We start from the raw sequence: 23,080 nt of genomic DNA on the forward strand, positions 1-23,080 counted from the left end.
CTTTTTTTTCTTTTTTTTTTGAATTCTTTTTTGGCTGGACCGAACCGTGAGGATGCCTACGTATCCTTAAAAGGAATCAGGTCGAACGTAGTTCCAACATCTTACCTAACTAATTTTTTCATTTTTCTTTCTGTTGTTTTTTCTTTTCTTTCGTTTCTTTTTTTTTCTTTTTTTTTCTTTTTGTTTTCAAAACAAGTTGCCCTAGCTTCTATTTTTTTTAAGGGCATGGACCTTTGACAAATCTTTTCTTCTTTTTTTTCACTTGAACTTTCTAAGAATTGCCCCAGTTTGTACTCTTGGGACATGGATTTTTTTTTCCTTTTCTCTTTTTTTTTGACTCTAAACTTGATTCCAAAAGAGGGTAGTCAAAGAAAATAACACAGGCTCAAAAGGGGTAGCAAAGGATATAAAGTGTTTGGGTAGCAGAAAAAGGGCCTCCCAGTCTCAAGAACGCCAAACATAGTATATTTTCGCGATCACAGCATTGACGAACATGTCTGTCCTCTTGGTGTGTCATGGTCACAAGACACTTTTTCATCCCTTGGTGATAAACTTTCCAACAAACTTCAATTGATTAAACATCCTCAAGCCTGATCTTCACAATGATTTGAAAGTGAATTTTACTCGACCTTAGCTCCAAAGTATTCCAACCCTTTATTCATCCTCAAAAGTATCTTTTTCTCAGTTGTCCAATTCAAGCTTAAATCAATTTTTTAAGATTTGGCAAAAATTTCGCATGCATGTCATGTCATTAAAACTAGCGAGAAAAGAACTAAGCATGGAATGACACAAAAGGACAAACTATATTTCATTAGGTAAACAACAAGACAAACAACCTAAAATCTAAGTTACAACCCTAAATAACCCGGCCAATGAAAATAGCAACAGAACAGAAAGACAAGACTCACACAAATAGAATGGAGGGATAGAAGGGTTTGACTCAATAAAACAAATAAAATCTGGATCACAACCTTGAAAAAACCCAGATAATAGAAAAAACATCAAAACAAACTACCAAGATTCCTTCCTAGTGAGGAGGGAATGACTTTTCAATTGCTAAGCTTGACATTTAGCCACAAATTTGCTCATCAGAATCAGCAGAGCCTTCTTCAATTTCAAAATCATTAACTTCAGTTAGCAAATTCCTGAGAGGATTCTCATACTCCCTGTCACCAGGCATCATCCCCACAAAGTGTGCATCGTGATGTGCAAGTAAAGAATTCTGCGCGATATTCTGGATGTCACTGTCTTGGATCACAATCAGGTTTTCCTGGATCATCCTTTCTATTTCTCTTTTCAAATCCCGACAGCTTTCAACATTGTGCCCCTGGGCATTGGAATGGTATTCACACCTTTTAGAAGGGTCAAAGCTTCTTGCACGTGGGTCCACATGATTTGGAGGAATAGGTGCAATCATGTCATAATGCTTTAATTTCTCAAACAAGCTTGCATAGGACTCTCCTATTGGTGTAAAATTATCTTTCAACTTTTGTTCCCCTCTATACCTCTGGCCTGGATGTGGGTTATAGGGTACCTGAAAATTATGAGGAAGTTGGTGGAGATTTTGTGATGCCCGCGCTCGCCTTCTGGGGTGTTTTGGTGGCTGGACAACATATTGATATGGAGCGACAGACTATTGCGGGTTCTAAGGTGGATAGCGATGCTCAAGGGAGTCATGGGAAACCTGATGAGGCTGCGCATACCTTCGAGGTGTTTTCCTGGGACCTCTTCTCGAACCTGTTGTCATCATGGTTTCTTCATCCTTCTCATTCGTGCCACTGAAATTATCGGATTCAATCGGGACAGCCTGAGTTGCGACTTTGAGAATTGCTTGACTTATAATTTTGCCTACCTTAAGACCATTCTCTACCATTTCTCCCATTTTGATTGCTTCCGAGAAGGATTTGCCAACTGCGGACATCATGTTTTGAAAGTAATCTGGCTCTTGCGCTTGAAGGAAGACAGTGATTAGCTTGTGGTCATCCATGGGTGGCTTAACTCGAGCTACTTGATCTCTCTATTTAATGGCATATTTCCTGAAACTTTCACTTGGTTTCTTCTTCGGGTTTGAAAGGGAAATGCGGTCTGGGGCAATGTCGATGTTGTATTGGAACTGATTGACAAAGGCCTGTGCCATGTCATTCCAGACATACCAGCGAGATGTGTCTTGATCCAAAAATCATTCGGATGCTACTCCCGTAAGGCTTTCCCCAAAATAAGCCATCAGCAATTCTTCGTTTCTTCTCGCACCTCTCAGTTGATTGCAATACCTTTTCAGGTGGGCTATGGGGTCTCCATGTCCATCATACTTTTCAAATTTGGGAGCTTGAAACCAGGTGGCAATTGGACATCGGGGAACATACATAGATCTTTGAAGGCAACACTCTTTTGACCTGCCAACCCTTGTATGTTTTTTAATCGTTGTTCTAAGCTTTCCACTCTTTGGGTCATTTCTTCCTATACCATCTTTCGGGCAGGCTTCTCAATGTTTGCAGGAAGATCAAACGAGTACGAGTGGTACTTAGGAGAGTGGTACTGCTCTTGCTGTGTAGCAAATTGTGACTCATGACGAGGCTGTCCTTGACCACTGGCCCATGCTTAACACGTTTCGGTCATTTGCTGTTTCAGTATTCTATTTCTCTCAAACACAATAGCCTTTTGTTGAACCCTCTAACCCTGAGTCTCTTGAGCACTTGTAACAACTTCGATGTCAGTTATCATTTTTCCCTGGATCTTGGTGTTTCCAGCTTACCACAAACCGACCACCTCAACTTTCTTCACAATTCAAAACAAAACATGTTAGAATGGACTTAGTTGGTCCTTATTATTAGCAATATTTTTTCATTTTTGTTTTTTTTCATTTGTTTTTCTTTTTTTTCATCTCTCTTTTTTTCTCATCTTTCTTTTCAATGGTTGATCGAACCTGATGTGGGTTGCCTACGTATCATATGGGAACATGAATCAGATCTTGCGTAGTTCGGGAAGATTAAAAATAAAGTAAATAAACTAACCCTTTTTTTTGGATTTTGAAATATCTTTTTTTTTTCGAAAGGAATACTTACAAAGAAGAAAGAAAATATTTTTTGGATTTCGATTTGTTTTTTTTTTTAAGGATTTTTGAAAAGAAAGACTTCTAAAGAAGAGAAAAAAATATATATTTTTTGACTTTTAACTTCTTTTTCTTTTCTTTTTTTTTCTGAAAATTTCGAAAGAAAAACTTCTAAAGAAGAAAGGAAATATTTTTGGAATTTTACTTTGAATTTATGAAAGAAATACTACAAAAGAAAAGAGAATTATTTTTTTGAATTTGCAAAAAAATATTTTTGGATTTTGAGAGAGATTAGAAGAACATATTTTTGTATTTATGTTTTTTAAGAAAAAAATTGGGGTCTAAAAGAAAGACTTTCTAAAGAAAGAAGTAAATAAAAAAACAATTGGATTTATTTTTGAAAAAAATGGTGTCTCAAAAAAAGACTTTTCTAGAGAGGAAGTAAAAGAAAATATTTTTGGATTTTTTTTGAAAATTATGGGCCGGAACCGATGAGGTTTGCCTACGTATCTCACATCCAGTGAGAATCAGACCCGCGTAGTTCGCCCAGTTTTGACGGAACATGAAAACATGACACTTGAAAATTTTGGCTCGTTTTGAAATGACATTTTTTTTAGAATTTTGACAGATTTTCAGAATTTTCTAAATACCTACCTCTCATTTTTTGTTTCTTTTTTTCCTCTTTCTCCTCTTTTTTTTTGATTTTCTTTTTTTCGATTTTCTTTTTTCTCATTTTTTTTCATTTTCTTTCCCTATTCTAGAAGCTGGTCAGCATGCAAGCTGAAACAAACAGATGCACGAGTAGCACATAAGATGTATCAGGATGTCTTTTTAATTTGGGTACACCTGTCCTAGACGAACCCAACCCCTGTGTTGGGTCCCCAAAGTCAAATGCACGTGATGCAAGCAAGCGTTCCTACTAGGGATCCGGCATGAGGCTGTGTTATACTAGGTTTAAAAATCTGGGTGTATTGTTCTAGACCTGGCTTACCCGAGTGGACAGCTCAAGCCGGGGGGGCAGCGTACCGGGAATACATAAGCTTCACCGGCTTTGCAACTTGTCCGAACCTCGTTCTAAAATTGGGATATGACTCTAATAGAAGAGAAGTCACACGAAGTGCACACTTTCCAGATGATTTAGAAGACTCAGAGAGAGGAGGGTTTCGTAACAATTTATATACAGTTCACCAATATCAAAGCGGTAAAAAGCAACACTTAGAACATTAGGCCCGAGCATGTAAATAAATCCAGGTAATAAATAAAGCCAAATATAACAATTATCCTAAACTCGAATTCTCGAACCCAGAACCAGAGATTCTGGGTTCTAATCCCCAGCAGAGTCGCCAGAGCTGTCACACCTCCTTTTTCACCTACACCCCCGGGGAAGGGAGTATAAGGGAGTTTTTCCAATTTAAGTGACATTATTCGAAACGGGATTATTTATTTATTAAATTCAGAGTTGCCACTTGGGATAATTTTATGGTGTCCCAAGTCACCGATTCAAATCCCGAATCGAGGAAAAGATTGACTCTGTATTACAGTCCACGAACCAGAAATCCGGGTAAGGAATTCTGTTAACCCGAGGGAAGGTGTTAGCCACCCCCGGATCCTGTGGTTCTAGCACGGTCACTTAAACTATCATAATTGACCTATTATCTGATTTTAATACATGTTTTAGCCTATGTTACAATTTTAACTTATTAAACCGCTCTTAATTATTTTTAGGAAGATTCAACGTTATTTAAAACACGCCTTGAACCATGCCACATGAAATGCACCCGTGGGTCGCGACACGTTCTATTTAACGTTGTTGAGATTCGAATTTGGGTCACATGAAATGCACACCCGAGTTTAAGGAAATTAATTTAAATTACGCACCTAAAGCAACTACGCACTTTCAAGTTTGTGAGGGCCATGGAAAATTCAACCAAATGGCACACCTCAATTTATTTCGAAAGGTTTTATTATCCGAAGTAACATACGATATTCGGGGGATATACTAAAAGATTTGTTTATTGGATACTTTGAATAGATATCACATATTCAGTCCTAAATGAATAAACTAGAAACTGTCAAAACTCTAAGTCCACAATTCAAGCTCAAAGAGATCAAAGCAATCTGATATTTTGATCGCACATGCTCACTAAGCTGAATTTCACATTGAAACAAACATATATCACATCTAATCCTAATAAACCATTACTTTCAACAAGGAAACACAAGCAGAACTTATTTCAATAATACTCAAATCTACAATAAGTAGTATCTATGGATTTAAACACAATTATAAGATCAAAGTTTAAAGAGTACCTTAAAAAAAAGGAAGAAAAAGAAAATAGTGGAGAAGTGAACGTACTTAAACTAAAAGGAAGAATCTATGATTTTAATAATTCAGTATCAAAAGAGGTGAACTCATTCATATTACTGACTCATATTAAAGTGACAACAATAAGTCTGTCATGGCCCTTAATTAGCGCATAGACCCAGATTCAAAGCATTTAATAAGTTCAAACTAACAACTAAATTCAAACAGAACCAATATTCAGTCTACATACTCTTCTAACGAGAAATTAATACCAAACTTCATGACATTCTTAATTAATTTCAATGATTATGCCAACAGTACTTCAACCAACCCTTAACATATTATAAATTGCAGAAATATCCTTGACAAGCATTCATTCTTAATTTGATTTGCACATGATAGATCTGTTACCTTAAAAGGCATTTAACAACAAATTCATAAGTGAACATGGGATTATTTAAGCAGAGTCAAGGATAGGTGAATGTACATACCTAAGAGTGGAGGAATTGCAGAAATTGATCAAATAAAGTATGGAATTAAAGAAGAATGTAGCTCCACAGCAACAGAATGACTGAAACAGGCCAAATGAAAAGTCGAAAACAGTTGCGACAATTTAGAGCTCGGTCAATTCCTCGGCAACAACAGAACGGGGTGATTTCCAGCCTCAGCTTGAACACCCAGAAATATCAACTTCAATTTTTGAACTAGTTGAGCAGGAAAACATTTCTTTTATAGCCTTGCTTTGGCTTTTGAACCTTTTGTTTTAGAACCCAGAACACTTTTCTTTAAATTTTTCAATTTTTGTTTGGACCTTTGTCTTTCTAAAAGAAAATCGAGAAGAAGGTTAAGGGATGGCGCCTTGGTTATTGAGATGGGGGTTCGATGGTCTGTTTTGTTGAAGACCAAAGCTGCTTTCTGATGAGGGCGCCGGTTTTACTGTTGATGAAGGAGTCCTTTCTTTGTATCCCCCCCCCCTTTAATTTAGGAGTTAAAGTGTTATTTTATAGGGTTAGGGATTAGGTTAGGAGTATGGGCCTAGAAATTATGGGCTTGGTAATTATGGACTAGGTCCAAAAATTAAGCCTAAAAATGGGTTGCTCGAGCCCAAGTTCTATTTTTTCCCCGCGAACGAGATTAAAAATGCAATCTCATTTATTAATTAATCCTACTTAAGTAAAATAACTATTAAAATAAGACTAACCATAAAAATAAATCTATTTTTTTGTATTTTCAAAATATCGTACTAAAAGATAAAATAAAAAAAATAAAAAAAATAGAAAAATCATTATAAAATTAAGATAACATTCCTAGAATTATTTTTTGTATTTTTGAATTTAGTAGACAAATTAAATTTAACTAGATAAAAATATTAACTAGCTAAATAAGAGAAAATATTTTTTGTAATTTTTATTTTTTTGTGATAAAATAAAGCAAATAGAGTCAAAATTAATTGAAATAACTATACTAGGCCTAAAATAAATATTTACACGCTAAAATATTTAAAATCTTGGGGAGGGTCAAAAATCACATGTCTACAACAGGCACAGAATCCATAGAAGGAACATCGACACTAGAATCACGAACATATGCCAAATAGGCCAAACATCCCTTATCACCATATGCCGAACCTTCATATATGAGATAACCCTACGGGTAGAATGATCAGGAGTTCCTTTCCACTCTAAACGAGGTAAACCTGGCAAGGCTAAGGCTACAGTCTTGGCATGACAGTCCAAGATAGCGTGGTAAGGTGATAACCAGTCCATCCCCAACATGGCGTCAAAATCAACCATATCCAAAAGTAACAAATCTACTCGAGTCTCAAGACCCCCAATCACAGCTATACATGAACGATAGACATGATCGACCACAATAGAATCACCCACCGGTGTAGATACATAAACAGGAGCACTCAAGGAATCACTAGGCATGACCAGATACGGTGCAAACTAAGATGACACATAGGAGTATGTAGATCCTGGATCAAATAGAACTGAAGTATCTCTGCTACAAACCAGAACAGTACCTGTGATAACTGCATTAGAGGCCTCGGCCTCAGGCTTGGCTGGAAGGGCATAACATCGGGTCTGGGCCCCACCCCTCTGAACTACATCTCTGGGACGGTCTCTTGCTGGCTGGCCTCCACCTCTAATACCTCTACCTCTACCTTCAGCACCTCTACCTCCACCTCTAGCTGGCTGAGTGGGCGGTGGAACACTCAGTGCCTGAACTATGGCACGGAAACCCTAATGCTGAGAGCTGCTCGGTGCTCGAGAGCAAAATTTAGCAATATGCCTCGTGTTGCCACAAGTATAACAAGCCCTCGGCTGTTGAGACTACTAACCCTGACGGCCTGAATACCCACTCTAAAAACTCTGGAGAGGAGGTGCACTGATAGGACTGGCGGCGCACTATAAGGCAGCTGATCAGAATACTGCATATGAGAACCACGGCCACCTGGAGCACCGTAAGAAGACTGTAGTTCTGAATGAAACGGCCTTGAAGGATGGCCCCTACCAAAAGAATCTCTACCTCCAGATGAGGCACCACTGAACCTGCCCGAATGATGAGGTCTCTTGTCGGACCCTTGACCACTCCCTTGTGATAGAATCATCTCAACTCTCCTGGCCACATTAGCCGCATCCTGAAAAGAAATCTCACTCCCCGTCTCCTTAGCCATCTGCAATCGAATAAGGTGAATGAGCCCCTCAATAAACCTCATTACTCTCTCTCTCTCTCTCTCTCGGTGGAAAGTATAAAAAGATAATGACGGGCCAAGTCAATAAATCTGGTCTCGTACTGAGTGATGGTCATAGAACCCTGCTGGAGACGCTCAAACTGCCTCCGATAGTTCTCCCTATGAGTGATAGGAAGAAACTTCTCCAGAAATAGCTGAGAGAACTGATCCCAAGTCAAAGCCGGTGACCCAACTAGTCTATCCAAACAATAATCTCTCCACCAAGTCTTGGCGGATCCAGACAGTCGAAAAGTAGCAAAGTCGACCCTATTGGTCTCCACTGTCCCCATGTTTCGTAGAACCTCATGACAACTGTCCAAATAATCCTAGGGATCCTCAGAAGATGTACCACCAAAAGTAGTAGTGAAAATCTTGGTGAACCTGTCCAACCTCCACAAGGCATCAACAGACATAGCTGGCCCCTTACTGGTCTGTGCCCCAACACCAGGCTGAACTACCCCAACTGGCTGAGCTGTTGGAGTCTGGAACTGGGGAGCCATCTACTCCGAAGTGCGGGTAGTAGGAGTCTGGGCTCCTCTTCCGGCCTGAGAGACGGCTGGTGCTACAAGAAGCAAGCCTGCCTGGGTGACACTCTCTATAAGGCTCACTAAATGGACCAGAGCATCTTGAAGTACTGGGGTGGCAATGAACCCCTCTAGGACCTGAGCTGGTCCTGCTAGAACTGTCTGGGCTGGAACCTCCTCGCCAAACTCAACCTAAGGCTCCGCCACTGGTGCTGCTGCTCGAGCTCTGGGCTAAGCCCTACCTCTGCCTTGGGCCCTAGCACGGCCTCAGCCTCTGCCCCTCGCAGGAGCTGCTATTGGGGGCTCGAGCTACTGGTCAGCTAATAAAGTGGTACGTGTTCTCACCATCTGCGAAAGAACAGAGTGGAAGTTCAATTAGCATTGAGAAATCAAGTCGCACGACAGGAAAGAATAGATATGAATTTTTTCCTAACTATGTAGCCTCTGGGGGATAAATACAGACGTCTCTTTACCGATCCCTCAGACTTTACTAAGCTTGTCCATGAATTGTGAGACCTAAGAAACCTAGGGCTCTACCAATTTGTTACGACCGTATTTCCCACCCTCGGGAGTCATGATGGCGCCTACTCATGAAAGCTAGGCAAGTCGAGAGTTATAATTTTATTATCCTTTTTTACTTAGCCTTTTAACAGTTCAATATAACAGGCAATCAATAGCGAAATAAACATAATAATAAGATAAATGCGGAAGACGAAATCTAATAATATCACTAAATACTAATACGAAAATCCAAAATACAACTCTACCCAGAATTTGATGTCACGAACTATCTACGAATACTGCAAACAGTTGTCTGAAGGAAAATAATACAAATCTATCTCTGAAATACATAAAAACAGAATGGAAAGACAGAAGGGAACGCCAAGGCCTGCGGACGTCTGCAGGACTACCTCGGGTCTCCGCCGCTGGACTGCAGGCAGCAACCTCACTGTGGTCCGAAAGCTCCAGCACCGGGATCTGCACAGTCCAGAGTGTAGTATCAGCACAACCAACCTCATGTGCTGGTAAATGTCGAGTCTAACCTCGGCGAAGTAGTGACGAGGCTAGGACAAGACTACCAAATAAACCTGTGCAGTTATATCATATACATCAAGTAATAACGACTGAATCTAGTAGTTAAAGATGGGAAGGGAAAACATGCTCGGGGAATATCATGTACAAATAGAAATTTAGTAAAGAAACATACAGAACACCAAATTTCAACTATAAGCAAGAATAAGGAAATCAATGACAAGTGCACGGCATCACCCTTCATGTTTTTACTCTCGTTCTCACTATAAGAATCAATTTATTCGGTACGGCATCACCCTTCGTGCTTTTACCTCACATAATCATGGCACGACATTATCCTTCGTGTATTATCACTCATATCATGGCACGACATCACCCTTTGTGCTTTTACATTTACAATATCGACACGGCATCACCCTTCGTGCATTAACATTCACTCATAAATATTACGTACGGCATCACCCTTTGTGCTTTTACACTCTTCCTTAACCAAGAAACAATCACAAAGCAATACGGGCAAGGGAATCAATAAAATCACAATAGAATCCCGGCAAGGTAACAATAGTATAACAACAATATCCCGGCAAGGGAAACAATATCATGTGCAATAATATCCCGGCAAGGGAAATAATATCAAAAGCAATAACATCCCGGACAATATCATAAACCTCTTCTCTTTTCCACAATTACTTCACAATTCAATTCTCAACTTGAGCCAACACTCTACAATGTTCAATTGCCAAGAATACTTCCATAAGCCTTGTTCAACATTAGAAATCATTATATTAAGCATGGACAATACAAAACGGAGTCAAATCAATGATGGTATAAGACTCACGAGCATACTTGGCATCGACGTACAGATACTCGTCACCACACCTATATGTCATACTCAATAATTAACACATAGCAAATAAGACCAAGACTCATATTCCCTCAAACTAAGGTTAGACCAAACACTTACCTCAATGCCACGAACCAATCAAGCCTCAACTACCACTTTACCCCTCGATTTCACCACCAATTCGCTTGTATCTAGCCACAATTTACTTAACGATATCAATAAATGCTAAATGAATCAATTCTAATGCATGAAAATAGGGTTTCTAATGATTTCCCCAAAAATTCAAAAATCAACCTCGGGCCCACATGGTCAAAACCCGAGGTTCAAACCAAAATCCGATTACCCATTCACCCACAAACTCAAATATATAATTTGTTTTAAAATTGGACCTCAAATCAAGGTCCAAATCCCCAAAAATTAAAAATCCTAAGTTCTACCCAAAAACACCCAATTCCCCCATGAAAACCCTTGATTTTGAATTGAAATCATGTAAAAAGATGTTATAGATTGAATAAAATGAGTTAGAAATGACTTACAATTAATTTGGAGAAGAACTTTTCTTTGGAAAATCACCCAAGAGAGCTTAGGGTTTGAGAGAGTTTGAAAAATGAAGAAATTTCGTCTAAGTTATAATTTGCACAGGTGCAAATATCGCATTTGCGAAGTCAGGTTCGCAAATGCAAACTCACAAATGCAGACTAGGCTTCACAAATGCGAAGGTAGGCCTGCCCCAACTTTCTTCGCAAATGCGAACAACCGTTCTCAATTGCGGTACCTGCTATGGTCGCTTTTGCAACATTGAACCTCGCAAATGCGAAGGTCTCTCTGCCCAGCCCATCTTCGCAATTGCAATAATTCTTCGCAAATGCGAGCTCGCTTTTGCAAGCCAAGCTTCGCAATTGCGAAGCCTGCAGACCTTCAATACACCAGTAGTTTTCCTATGTCCAATTTCAATCCGCAACCTCTCCAAAACTCACCCGAGCCCTCGAGGCTCCAAACCAAACATGCACGCAAGTCCAAAAATATCATACAGACTTACTCGTGCGATCAAATCATCAAAATAACATCAACAACTATGAATTAAATCTCAAATTCATGAAATCACTCAAGAACATCAAAATTTCCTTTTTTCAAGCTGAACGTAAAGTAATGGCTTTTGTGCAACGTCGAAAGGGTCCTGATGTAGTGGGATCATTTGGATTGTTACAACCTCTAGCAGATGGTTTGAAATTGATTCTAAAAATAAAGGTCCGATTTATACTAAACGAACTCTGATTTTTACCAAACTTCACAGATTCAACTTAATTATTATATATGACCTATATCGGGCTGCGAAACCAAAATATGACCCGATACCATCAATTTCAAACATTTGTACATTTCCAAAAACTCTTATGATTTCAGTTAAACAATATTTTTCAAAAATTCATTCCTCGGGCTTGGGACCTCGGAATTCGATTCCGGGCATACGTCCAAGTCCCATATTTTACTACGGACCCTATGAGACTGTCGGATCACGGGTCCGGGTCCGTTTAACAAGAATATTGACCAAAGTCAACTTTAATATATTTTAAAAGTCAATTTTCTTATTTTACTTAGTTTTCACATAAAAGCTTTCCGAAAACGCGTCCGGACTGCGTACGCAAATCGAGGTGAGACAAAAAGAGGTTTTTAAGGCTTCAGAACATAGAATTTACTTTCAAATTGAGTGATGACCTTTTGGGTCATCACATAACCTAACTTGGAGGCTACTCCATCCAAAACCCTAGCTTACACCCTATAAAAACATCTCAAAAATTCCATAACCTTATGGAATATTCACAAAGAGATCAAGATAAGTCCGGATAATTTTTGACAATCAAATAGTTCAAGAAGATCCTCGACATCCTTTCACGGAGATCAAATTTGCATCATCCTAGTTAATCAGGAGAGAAAAATTAAGGGAATAAATAGAATTGTACCCATATTGTTTATCACAAAATTATATTTTTTTACATTTATATTGTGATTGCAGTTTATTTTTTGCATCTCAAAATTTATTACTAACAACAACATAACCACAAATAGTCATCTATGATTGCAAAAATGAGAACTTTTGTTGTAGACTTGTAGTTAGAACCAAAAAAATGCATCCTCGATGGAAGTGTAGGAATAGTCACTTCTCATTTCATTACAACTGAGGTTATAGTTCCTACACCATCAAATTCCATAACTCTTCATATGATTCTTAAATGTATCTTTAATTGTTTAAGTGTACTCTATGAAATCCAGGAATTATCTCGAGAGCATATATAATGGGAGGATTTGGATGAGGTGGTAAAATGTATCCCGCACACTGAAAAGGTATTCATATGAGGATACTTTAATGGTCACATCATGACTAGGTCAAGTGGTTATGATGACGTACAGGGCGATTTTGATTTTGGGGAGAGGAACGTATGAGGAGTTTCACTTTTGGACTTTGCAGAAGCTTTAATTTGGTGATAGCTATTCACATTTTCTGAAGAAGAAAGAGCACATGGTTACCTTTTATAGCATAGTGGCTAAGACTCAGATAGGTTACTTGCTCCTTAGGAAGGGTGATAGAGGTCAATTTAAGGACTGCAAGGCTACTCCGAGTGAAAAACCTTACAAACCAACATAAGCTCTTGGTTGTGGACTAAGAGATTAAGATAATGAGAAGAAGAAGGTTTTGCATGACCAACCTAGGATCAAGTGGGGTAACTTAAGTAAGGCTGGATCTCAGGAAATGGAGGAGAAGTTGATGGAAATGGGGGCTTCGGGGAGTAATAGGGATGCAAATAGTATGTGGGATAAGACAACAAATTTCATTAAAGAAGTAGCTAAAGAGGTGTTGGAGGTTTCGATGGGTCACTTTAGTGGTTACCGAGGGGATTGGTGGTAGAATGGAGAGGTCCATCAGAAATCGAAAGTCAAGAAAGTTGCTTATATGAAGTTAGCAAATAGCAAGGATGATGAGGAAAGGAGGAAAAATAGGGAGAGATATAAGACGGAAAAGAAGGAAGTGAAGCTAGCGGTCTCGGTTGCAAAAGTGGCAACATTTGAACACTTATATGTAGAGTAGAGAACAAAGGTGGGGATAAAAAGTTGTATAAGCTCGCCAAGGCAAGAGAGAGGTGAAGTGCATCAAAGACGAGGCGACAAAGTACTGATCGAAAAAGCACAAATTAGACGGGGATAGCATACTTACTTTCATAGACTCTTGAATGAAGAGGGGGACGAAAACTATTGGTGCTGGGTAATCTAGAGCACTCCGAGAGTCGTCTTGATTTTAGGTATTGTAGGCATATAAAGTTGTAGGAGGTTGAGGGGGCTATGCGTAAGATGAGAAGTGAAAGAGCAATCGGTCCAGACGAGATCCCCATAGAATTTTGAAAGAGCGTAGGCAAGGCGGGTATGAAGTGGCTGATTAGGTTATTTAATGTCATTTTTAGGATGTCCAGAATGTAGAAAGAATAAGGGGGGTACCATAATTTTGTTGTACAAGAGTGATATTCAAAATTGCAACAACTATAGGGATATCAAACTACTTAGCCAAACAATGAGAATTTGGGAGAGGGCAGTAGAAATAAGGGCAAGGAGGGGGGTGTATATTTTCGAGAACCAATTCGGATTCATGCCGGGGCAATCTACGACAAAAGCCATTCATCTTTTTAGAAGATTGGTGGAGCAATATAGGGAGAGGAAGGACTTAAATATAGTATTTATTGACCTAGAAAAAGCATATGACAAAATCCCGATGGAGGTTCTATAGAGATGTTAGGAGACTAGAAGTATACATGTGGCATACATTAAGGCGATGGATGACATGTACGATGGAGCCAAGACTTGGGTAAGAGCGGTTGGAGGAGACTCAAAATACATTCCAATTGTGATAGGTTACACCACTGATCAGTTCTTAGCCCGTTTTTATTTACTTTGGTGATGGATAAATTGATACAGCATATCCAAGGGGAGGTTCCATAGTGTATGCTATTTGCAGATGACATAATATTAATTAACGAGACACGCGGCTGAGTTAACGCTAGGCTAGAGATTTGGAGACAGGCCCTAGAGTCTAAAGGTTTCAGGTTGAGTAGGACCAAGATAGAGTACTTAGAGTGCAATTCAATGATGCACCTCATGAAGCGGATGAGGAAGTGAGGATTGGTACACAAGTCATCCCCAAGAGAGGAAACTTCAAGTATCTGGGCTTAATAATCCATGGAAATGGGGAGATTAATAATGATGTAACACATCGTATTGGAGTGGGGTAGATGAAATAGAAGCTCACATCCGGTGTTTTGTGTGATAAGAAGGTGTCACCAAGAATTAAAGAAAGTTCTACAGAATGATTGTTAGACCAACCATGTTATAAGAGGCGGAGTATTGGCTAGTCAATAACTCTCACGTTTAGAAGATAAAAGTAGCAGAAATGAAGATGTTGAGATGGATGTGTGGACATACCAGGAGAGATAAGATTAGGAATGAAGATATTTAGGACAAAGTGGGAGTGGCTTCTGTGGTTGACAAGATGAGAGAAGCGAGAATGAGATGGTTCATGCATGTGAAGAAGAGATGCATAGATGCCTCAGTGAGGAGGTGTGGGGGGTTGGCTATTGTGGGTTTAAGGAGAGGTAGAGGAAGGCCAAAGAAGTATTAGGGAGAAGTTATTAGACAAGATATGGTACATCTCCAACTTACTGAGGACATGACCCTGGATAGGAGGATGTGGAGGTCAAGGATTAGGGTAGAAAGTTAGTTGGTAGTCGAGTTTGGGTTACCGTATATGTTTTCTGTTTTCCATATATGACTATCATTCTCGTAGTATTTAGCCTTCGATTTTTATTACTACCTGTTGCTTCCCTTGTGTCAGTTTCTTATTGCTTTGTTTTGCTATTGTTTCTTATTATCATTATTTTCAACATGACTTCTTCACTATTGTTTTTCTTTTTTAAGCCTGTTGAGAATTGCTTTTCTTCAGCCGATGGTCTACCGAAAACAATCTCTCTACCACCACAAGGTAGGGTAAGGTCTGCATATATATTACCCTCCTCAGACCCCACACTATAGGAATATACTAGGTATGTTGTTGTTATTGTTGTAGTATCTATAATGGGTTCAAGGAGGACTTAGAAGAGAAAGGTTATCAAAGAAATATCAAGATGGAGCGTGGGTTTTTTCTAATGGATGAGTTTAATCAACCTGACATTCGCCATCAACCAGTTGTGTAGGATTTTTTTAAAGGATTAGACTTTCTTTTGTAAATTTTCGTTAAGTTTGTTTCTTAATATGTTCTGGGTCTAAAAGTTGGTTTATCTTTGTTTTTTTCTTCTTCTTAAGAACAATCATGGTAAACAAATAATAAGAGATAATTCCGAACTTACAATTCCCAGTATTTCAAATTTTAATTAGAACATTGGCTACATCGAAGCAATGATGCTAAGGGCAGTCACGCAACAATGACAGAGCAGAGTAGTAAAAGATTTCATTGGACTATTTCGCCAAATGTGTACTAATTATTGAAGGTGAAAAAGGGTAGAGTTTGCATTTCTGGGAAAATCATAATACATCATCAATCTGTCAAAATAAGAAACAGGAGACCAGAAAGCCATACAAGAAAGCAGAAAAATGCATGAAATACAGACATGTCATCCCCATTGGGAGAACACAAATACTTGTAAACAATAGACTCTTGAAATTCACTAATTAGTTTATTTCCTACTTCTGCCTCTTATATATCTTTCCCAAGAATGAGTGTAGCACTGCTTGCACTGCTTTGCTTGGATGAGCTGCAATGGAGCTTGTCAGCTTTTCATACGATTTCTTCTCGTATTCCAGGAATACTTCCTACAAGATTCCAAAGAGTATGATTAAAAGCTGAAGTACTATGTTTCAACTCTTCGTCGTCAAGTGAGATTGACCACTTGCTAAGGGAAGAGCACAATGGCTAAAAAAACCTTTGCGTTAAATAAGAACAGATAGTAATCGAAACTATGAAGCTAGGAAAAAGGTGGAATACCTCAAGTTTGAGATCATTATAAAGCGCCTTTATTTTAGCAATACATTCAGGGTCGTCTTTTCCATAGTTCTCCTGCAAAACAAGCTCTTCTAATTAGTATTTTCAAATAGAACTAAGTGGTGATAGAAACAAACAAGGGGAAAAGAAGTTATGAGCTTACATATAATAATTTCTTTTGCTCCTCGTTGCAGAGTTCTAGAGCTTTCACTACCAACCAAGAGCACTTGAAATCCTGAATATCGGTGCCAATCTGATAGCAAAAGGAGGTCATCATAAGATTTCTATTTTTTTCAAATTAAAATAGCTTTCTGAATATTTTTAAAGGAGTTTTTTTCTATGAGCTTCCTTTACAACATACCTTACCCAGCACCTCTGGGTCAGCAAAACAGTCCAGATAATCATCCTACAAAGTCAAGAAAGCTAAAAGTCAGGATTGGTAGCACGAAAGCATAGATGTCCTGAAAGGCTGAAACTGAGTTCTGCCAATGAGGTCTTTGGTATATTGGAAACTAATCATATGTATATTTCACAAGGCCACTGTGTTGGAAATCACATTCATAAATCTGGCCACGTACAAATTTCTTTTCACAGTTTTGACCACATGGTGATGGCGCTCGATGTTTCTCAAGCTTTTTCAGAAAGCAGACTACATTCTTTTGTGATTTAAATTTAGGCCATATTTAAAGCAACATCTTTTCCGTTTTTATTTGGCCTTTTTTCCCTTACTTTTCCCCAATGAGATGCAAGGTCAAGACTACAGCCATGAAACTTCAAAAGCATAAACCAGATTGAGAAAAAAGAAGTAAATTATCCTTCTGTTCATGGTGTATGTCTAACTTTGTGCATCAAAGGTCAATTTCCAATTGAATATGATTCTTCGAATATAAAATACAGAACTTTAAATGCAGAGGAAGTTATCAGGAAGTAGTTATAATTATCACCTGAACTTGAAAATAGATTCCCATTTCAATAAGTATGTTCTTGACGTCAACATGTTTGTCAAGATTTTCTCCTGCCATTAGAAGTGCACATGCCACCTGGAAATCTTAATCATGAGTACTCCGGATATAGCAGAATAATTAACACAAAGCTAGCAGCAATTATGATTCAAAGTAATAGTAGCTATAGTTTAGATCTTGAGGAGATAGAAAAAAAAACTGAAAGGTGTTTCTTAAGTTGACTCAGAAAGACATCAAAATAAGAAGCTTTGCTATGCCTTTCTGAAAATTGCATATAGTTAATATATCTTGAAGAAGATTCAGAACTTTGAGTGTTTTAAGAGAACATCAACCTCAAATCAACAAACATAATGGTTCCCCATTTTCAAAGAACTACGAAGCAAGTGTTTAGAAACATAATAGACATGGAATCATTCTAAAATAGCACATAAAGCTGTGAACACAATAGAAAGGAAGATTTATACTCACCGGGAGGTAGAATGAATAATAAGCAGTTTTATACTGGACAATCCGGCGATGACTGCATGTAATCACATCATTATCAAAGTTAAATCACACAAGAAATACTGAAAGCAGAAAAATTGCACAAGTCTTGAAGATGTCTCCTTACATTGGCAATGAGTACTTTGATAAATCTTTCTCTCCAACAATTGTTGTGATCAAATCTATCATTTGTCCAGAGGCAGTCTGGAACTCAACCTGTCAGGATACGTCCGCAAAGCAAAAGAGAGAAAGCAAAAGGTCAGCACTATATATGATTTAATTCAAAGGCCTTTTGGTGTGCAAATAATCCTACCTCATTAAACAAATCGAGAAGATCAACATAATAAGGCTTTGCTCTGAAGTGGTTCTTCAGAATTCTCGTGATGTGGTTGCGAAGAAGTATGCCATCATTAACAGCAATCATGCCAACCTATAAGAAATATTGAAAGAAAAAATATGATGAGTAGATATTGCACATGAAAGAAAAGAGTAACAAACAAGTAATTTCTTTGTGTAGGCCCACACCTCAGGTAATTTGTACCAGCATGGCTGACCTCGACGTGTATGAGAGTTATCCATTATATCATCAAGAACAAGGAAATATGCTTGAAGCTGCAACACACATTGCACCAATCACTCACTTGAAAAGAAGAAAATCGGAACTAAAACTAAATTTATTGGGGTCACCAAAGAATTCAGACTAAGGCACAGATTTAAGAGTATTTATTTTGCATACCCATTCAATGCACCAGCCAAGGGCAGATGCTTGAAAGATTTCCTCACTGGTTAGTACTCTCCCATCATTCAACAAACTGTAGCTGTCAATAACGGAGAGCCCCCGATTAAGCTTCCCTGCACAGACAATATGCTATCATAAAGCCGCTGGAAGAAATTCTTAAGCTATCAAAGATTGTAAATGAAGTAGAAAATTTTAGAATATTCAAATGGAGCAATTCAGTCCTACCTCCAGGTACATTGTAGTCCAACATCTGAGACAAATCAATAAAAGTAACAATGAGAGATGTAAAAATGAAGATAATTTGAGATATAGATTGTTCAAAAAATTTAATAATTCTGAAAGAATAAAATGAAAAGAAGCTGAGCCTCAGCGTAACCACAAATTGAATAACCGATATAAAGGTACAGGATTACCACATCAGCAGTACTGAACTGACAATTAATTACATTTACAAGAAAAACCAACTAGTTTGCATTGCAAAATGCATCATAAGATAATCCATGTTGAACCAACACTATATGCAAAGGCGGAGCCAGGATTTGAAGCTTGTGGGTTTGGGATTCTAGTTCATTTATGTTACTGGGTTCTACAATTTATACATATTCAATGAATTTTTTAAGACAAATACAGGTTTTAGACCCAAGTTAATGGGTTCGGCCAAACTTCCGTAAGTCCTATGCTAGCTCCGCCCCTGACTCTATGAAAGGTGGTTGTCAAGCATACTCCACCCCCACGGGCAAGCATAAACAACAAGCAAAAATGCATAGATTCTAGAGTAATGAAATGTTGAATTCATATGTTCAAGAACATTGTAATTTCTGCTTTCAAGCATGTTTCTAGTGGATGTTTGGACTAACTTCAAGCTTGAGGAAAATTACAACAAGCTCCATTTTTATAAGTATCTATGCTATGTTGACTGAGGCTAATTTATCCTCTGAAATTCATATATATACCAAATCATTTGGATGAGACAAGATAAAAACAAAAAAAATTCTAGCTTTAATTCCATCTTACTTAAGACTAGTAAGAATTTGATCTTTGCATCCATTTGTTTGCTTTTAGTTTCCATGAGTCAATAATCAAAGTACCCTTTATGTTACAGTAAAACGTAATGAATGAGACAAAAAATGACAATGATGCAAGAAAAGCAATTAAGCAAGATTTATCAACAGAAACATAACACATGTAATGTAATGCACAAAATGGATCTACATTCACATAGAGACAAAAGAAAAGAAAAAGAAAAAACAATACCTTGTCGACCCATTGACGAGAATCATCAGTAAATTCGAAATCTGGGTCATTAAGCAGCTCAGATTTGAGGACAGTGTACACATCCAAAAACTTGGACTTGAGATCGCTCATTGTTTCAGAGAGAGAGTGTGTGTGTGTGTGTGTTGGTTAATTTGCAGAGAAGAAGGAGATCTGTGGGTCGTTAAACACTAGGAAGTTATATGTGTATTATATATAGGAAAAACCAGCGCCGTATTTCTCTGAATTAAAATGGGAGAGTCATAGAAGTTGCACGGAGTAGAGAGCAGTCCAGGCTCCAGCAGTAAGCGCCAGCCACCAATCACCTGCCTCTCTTTTTCTTTTAGATTATTCATTTACTTCTTTCCTTTAAATTAATTTTCCCCATTTTTGTTATTTTTAAAGTGTAACAAATTACCATTAAAAAGAAAGAAAGAAAGTGCAACAAATAAAATAGTACAGATTTATTCCAAATAAAATTTGTAACTTTACAATATTTTTGCCTCTACACTATACACGTTTTGGTTTTTTAATTTCTCCATATATTTTTTAGTTAAATGAGAAAAGGCTGAATCAAAATGATCAACATTGCCAAGATCTATTATATATAAATTTTTATGATATATCGAAGACTGCTATTTTCGGGCAACAAATGGGTATCTTAGTAATATTATCATTGTTATTTAATAATATATTAAAATTAATTGAATCGAACTGAAATTAAAGAGAAATTGAAATGATTGGACTGATTATATATAATAAATAAACTAAACTAAATTTTTTGGTATAATATGATTTTGTTTGAAGTAAATGATTGAATCAGACATTGACACCCACCGGAAAAAGAGAAAAGGCCGGGGATTTGGTAGAAATTAAGTAGGACTTTGGACATAAAAATATTTTTTTTTAAAAAAAGTAGTATTTGAATTTGAAATTATGTTTGAACATATATTTCACTGAAAAGTTATTGCAATTTTGAAAAAAGAGGGGAAAAAAAGTTGCAATCGTGAGCGGGGAAAAAGTTTTGTTTGAAAATTATGAAAAAGTGGCCAAAACCACTTTTTGATTTTTGAAAAACTCATTTTCAAATTTTTTTCAAAAACTTATAAATTTTCATGGATAAATATGTTTTAAAGAAAAAATTCAAAAAGGAAAAACTTTTTATTGACAAACGGGACCTAAATATTGCACATGTAAGATGTACTGCAATAAGTCTACTACTTATTTACCACTCAATTCTCTTTTTATCAATAATACTTTATCTCATTTTATATGATAATATTACTATCTATCATATCAAACTATCTTTTAAAAACTATAAGAAGTCAAAATGTATAATAATTTTTAAATATGTAATTTTCAGTTTAAAAGATTAAGATATTGATGTTCGTATTTATAACCAAAAATAAATGCATTCACCCTCATGAGTAGAGAGTCGCCGTCTTAGTATGATGGAAAGAATACGATTTTCTTTTATATTGTATACCTAGCGATGCTCATTGCAGATCATAAAAAATTGCTAATGTTAGCTAAATCATGAAAAATGATAGAATACTCTTGTAACTAGTGACCGAGCTAGAGACTGAGGCATGAGTTCTATTAGTAACTTTAGTCCAAACTCTATATTTATCTTAAAAAATAATTTAATATGTTCAAATTATTAATTTTGAATTCAGTAGGTTAAAAGGGCTAAAATTCTAAACCCAAAAACTTAAGATTTTGGTTGCGCCTCTACTTGTAACTTTTAAATAAGATAACACCCGAAGCATATCTTATTTTCGAAGACACCAATTTGAAATGTACTACCTCCAGTCCACAATAAGTGATCAATTTGTTTTTGGCACGCCCATTAAGAAAATACTAAATTCTATACAAAAATACCTAGTATGACTAAACTACCCTTAATTAAATATTTAATGTGATGAGTAAGAAACTTTTTAGGAATATGTACATAAGGGTAATTTTGTAAAAACAAATTGAATTATTTCTTGATTATATAAATGGATACATATTTTGGACCAAAATAAAAAGGCAAATTAGTCACTTATTGTGGACTGGAGAGAGTATTAAGAAGGGATACAAGAAATAAACAATTACAAAATGAACTATCTAAATAGTTTTTACTTTGCTTATGCTTTTTGATTAAACAGAACCATGTTAAACACCTTTTTCAAGGGAATAAAACTGTGGTTGATTCTGACTCTAATTAGTATCAAATGTTTGGAAAGTTGCATAAAACATCATACTTTCTTGGAATTACAGTTTAATAGTTAAAATACCATCTTGTCAGCAATTCAGGCTGTCAATTTTGACTTATTCTAATAAGCATATGACTAAAATCCAAAATTGTTTCTTCCCTCAATTATTCTCATGGTCCTCATTTTGTCACATGTTTGCCCAATAGCAGTAATGCAGTATCAAATATTTCTTTTAAACTGTAATTTATCCAAACAATTTTTGATGTTATTAGCTATAAATTTTGTTTATTTATAGTATAGTTTTTATGAGGTCTCAAAAATGTAAAACTTAGTTTATAAAATTAAGAAATCGATACTCATATTTAAATACAGAATATAAATATATTCACTTTGGTCGCTTGTATGCTAACATTCTTTTTTAGACGACTATAGAAACAATGTTATTTTAGTAATTTAAGTTGTAAACTTAGATTGGTAATTGGAAACTCGAAAAAGAAAAGCACAAAAAACAACTGCCAACTGGCAGGTAAGGAACTGCCGGCGTTCCTATTATCTTATTTAGAAATCAATATCCTGCAAATTATCCCTGCGTTCTATTTTATGTAATAGAGTTTGGAAAATGACGATCATACTATTTAGTTTTCAAGTGAATTAGACAAAAAAAATCATGTTTATTGAATAAAATTCTTATATTTAAAAATTGCATAAGATGTATTATATATAACTCACAATAGTTGGTTCAATTATCTGACTTTCAAAACTCACCAATTCCACTAATCCAAATCTGTACCGCCTAAGATCCATCATGAAAATATAATTTAAAATATTATGTTCAAAGAAAAATTTCTTCATGAAAATATAATTTAAAATATTATGTTCAAAGAAAGATTTCTTTAACTGCCTAACTTAATAGTACCACATAGATTGAAGCAGAGTA

The 23,080-nt window shown here is 36.8% G+C and overlaps 1 protein-coding gene across 1 annotated transcript; it reads right to left on the minus strand.

The window, feature by feature from the left end:
• Window positions 1-15,990: 15,990 nt before the first annotated feature.
• LOC104216370 (farnesyl pyrophosphate synthase) lies at window positions 15,991-20,290 on the minus strand. Its single transcript, XM_009766390.2, has 12 exons — window positions 19,949-20,290; window positions 18,920-18,944; window positions 18,692-18,807; window positions 18,481-18,567; window positions 18,269-18,385; window positions 18,083-18,171; window positions 17,941-17,992; window positions 17,455-17,550; window positions 16,872-16,916; window positions 16,674-16,763; window positions 16,514-16,585; window positions 15,991-16,341 (listed from the first exon to the last, which is right to left on the minus strand). Exons 1-12 carry the CDS (start codon window positions 20,057-20,059, stop codon window positions 16,213-16,215), a joined length of 1,029 nt encoding a protein of 342 aa, XP_009764692.1. The 5' UTR covers window positions 20,060-20,290; the 3' UTR covers window positions 15,991-16,212.
• Between the last annotated feature and the right edge of the window lie 2,790 nt (window positions 20,291-23,080).

This window comes from Nicotiana sylvestris, chromosome 6 (genome assembly GCF_000393655.2).
Source record: "Nicotiana sylvestris chromosome 6, ASM39365v2, whole genome shotgun sequence".
In the NCBI taxonomy this organism is placed as follows: Eukaryota; Viridiplantae; Streptophyta; class Magnoliopsida; order Solanales; family Solanaceae; genus Nicotiana; species Nicotiana sylvestris.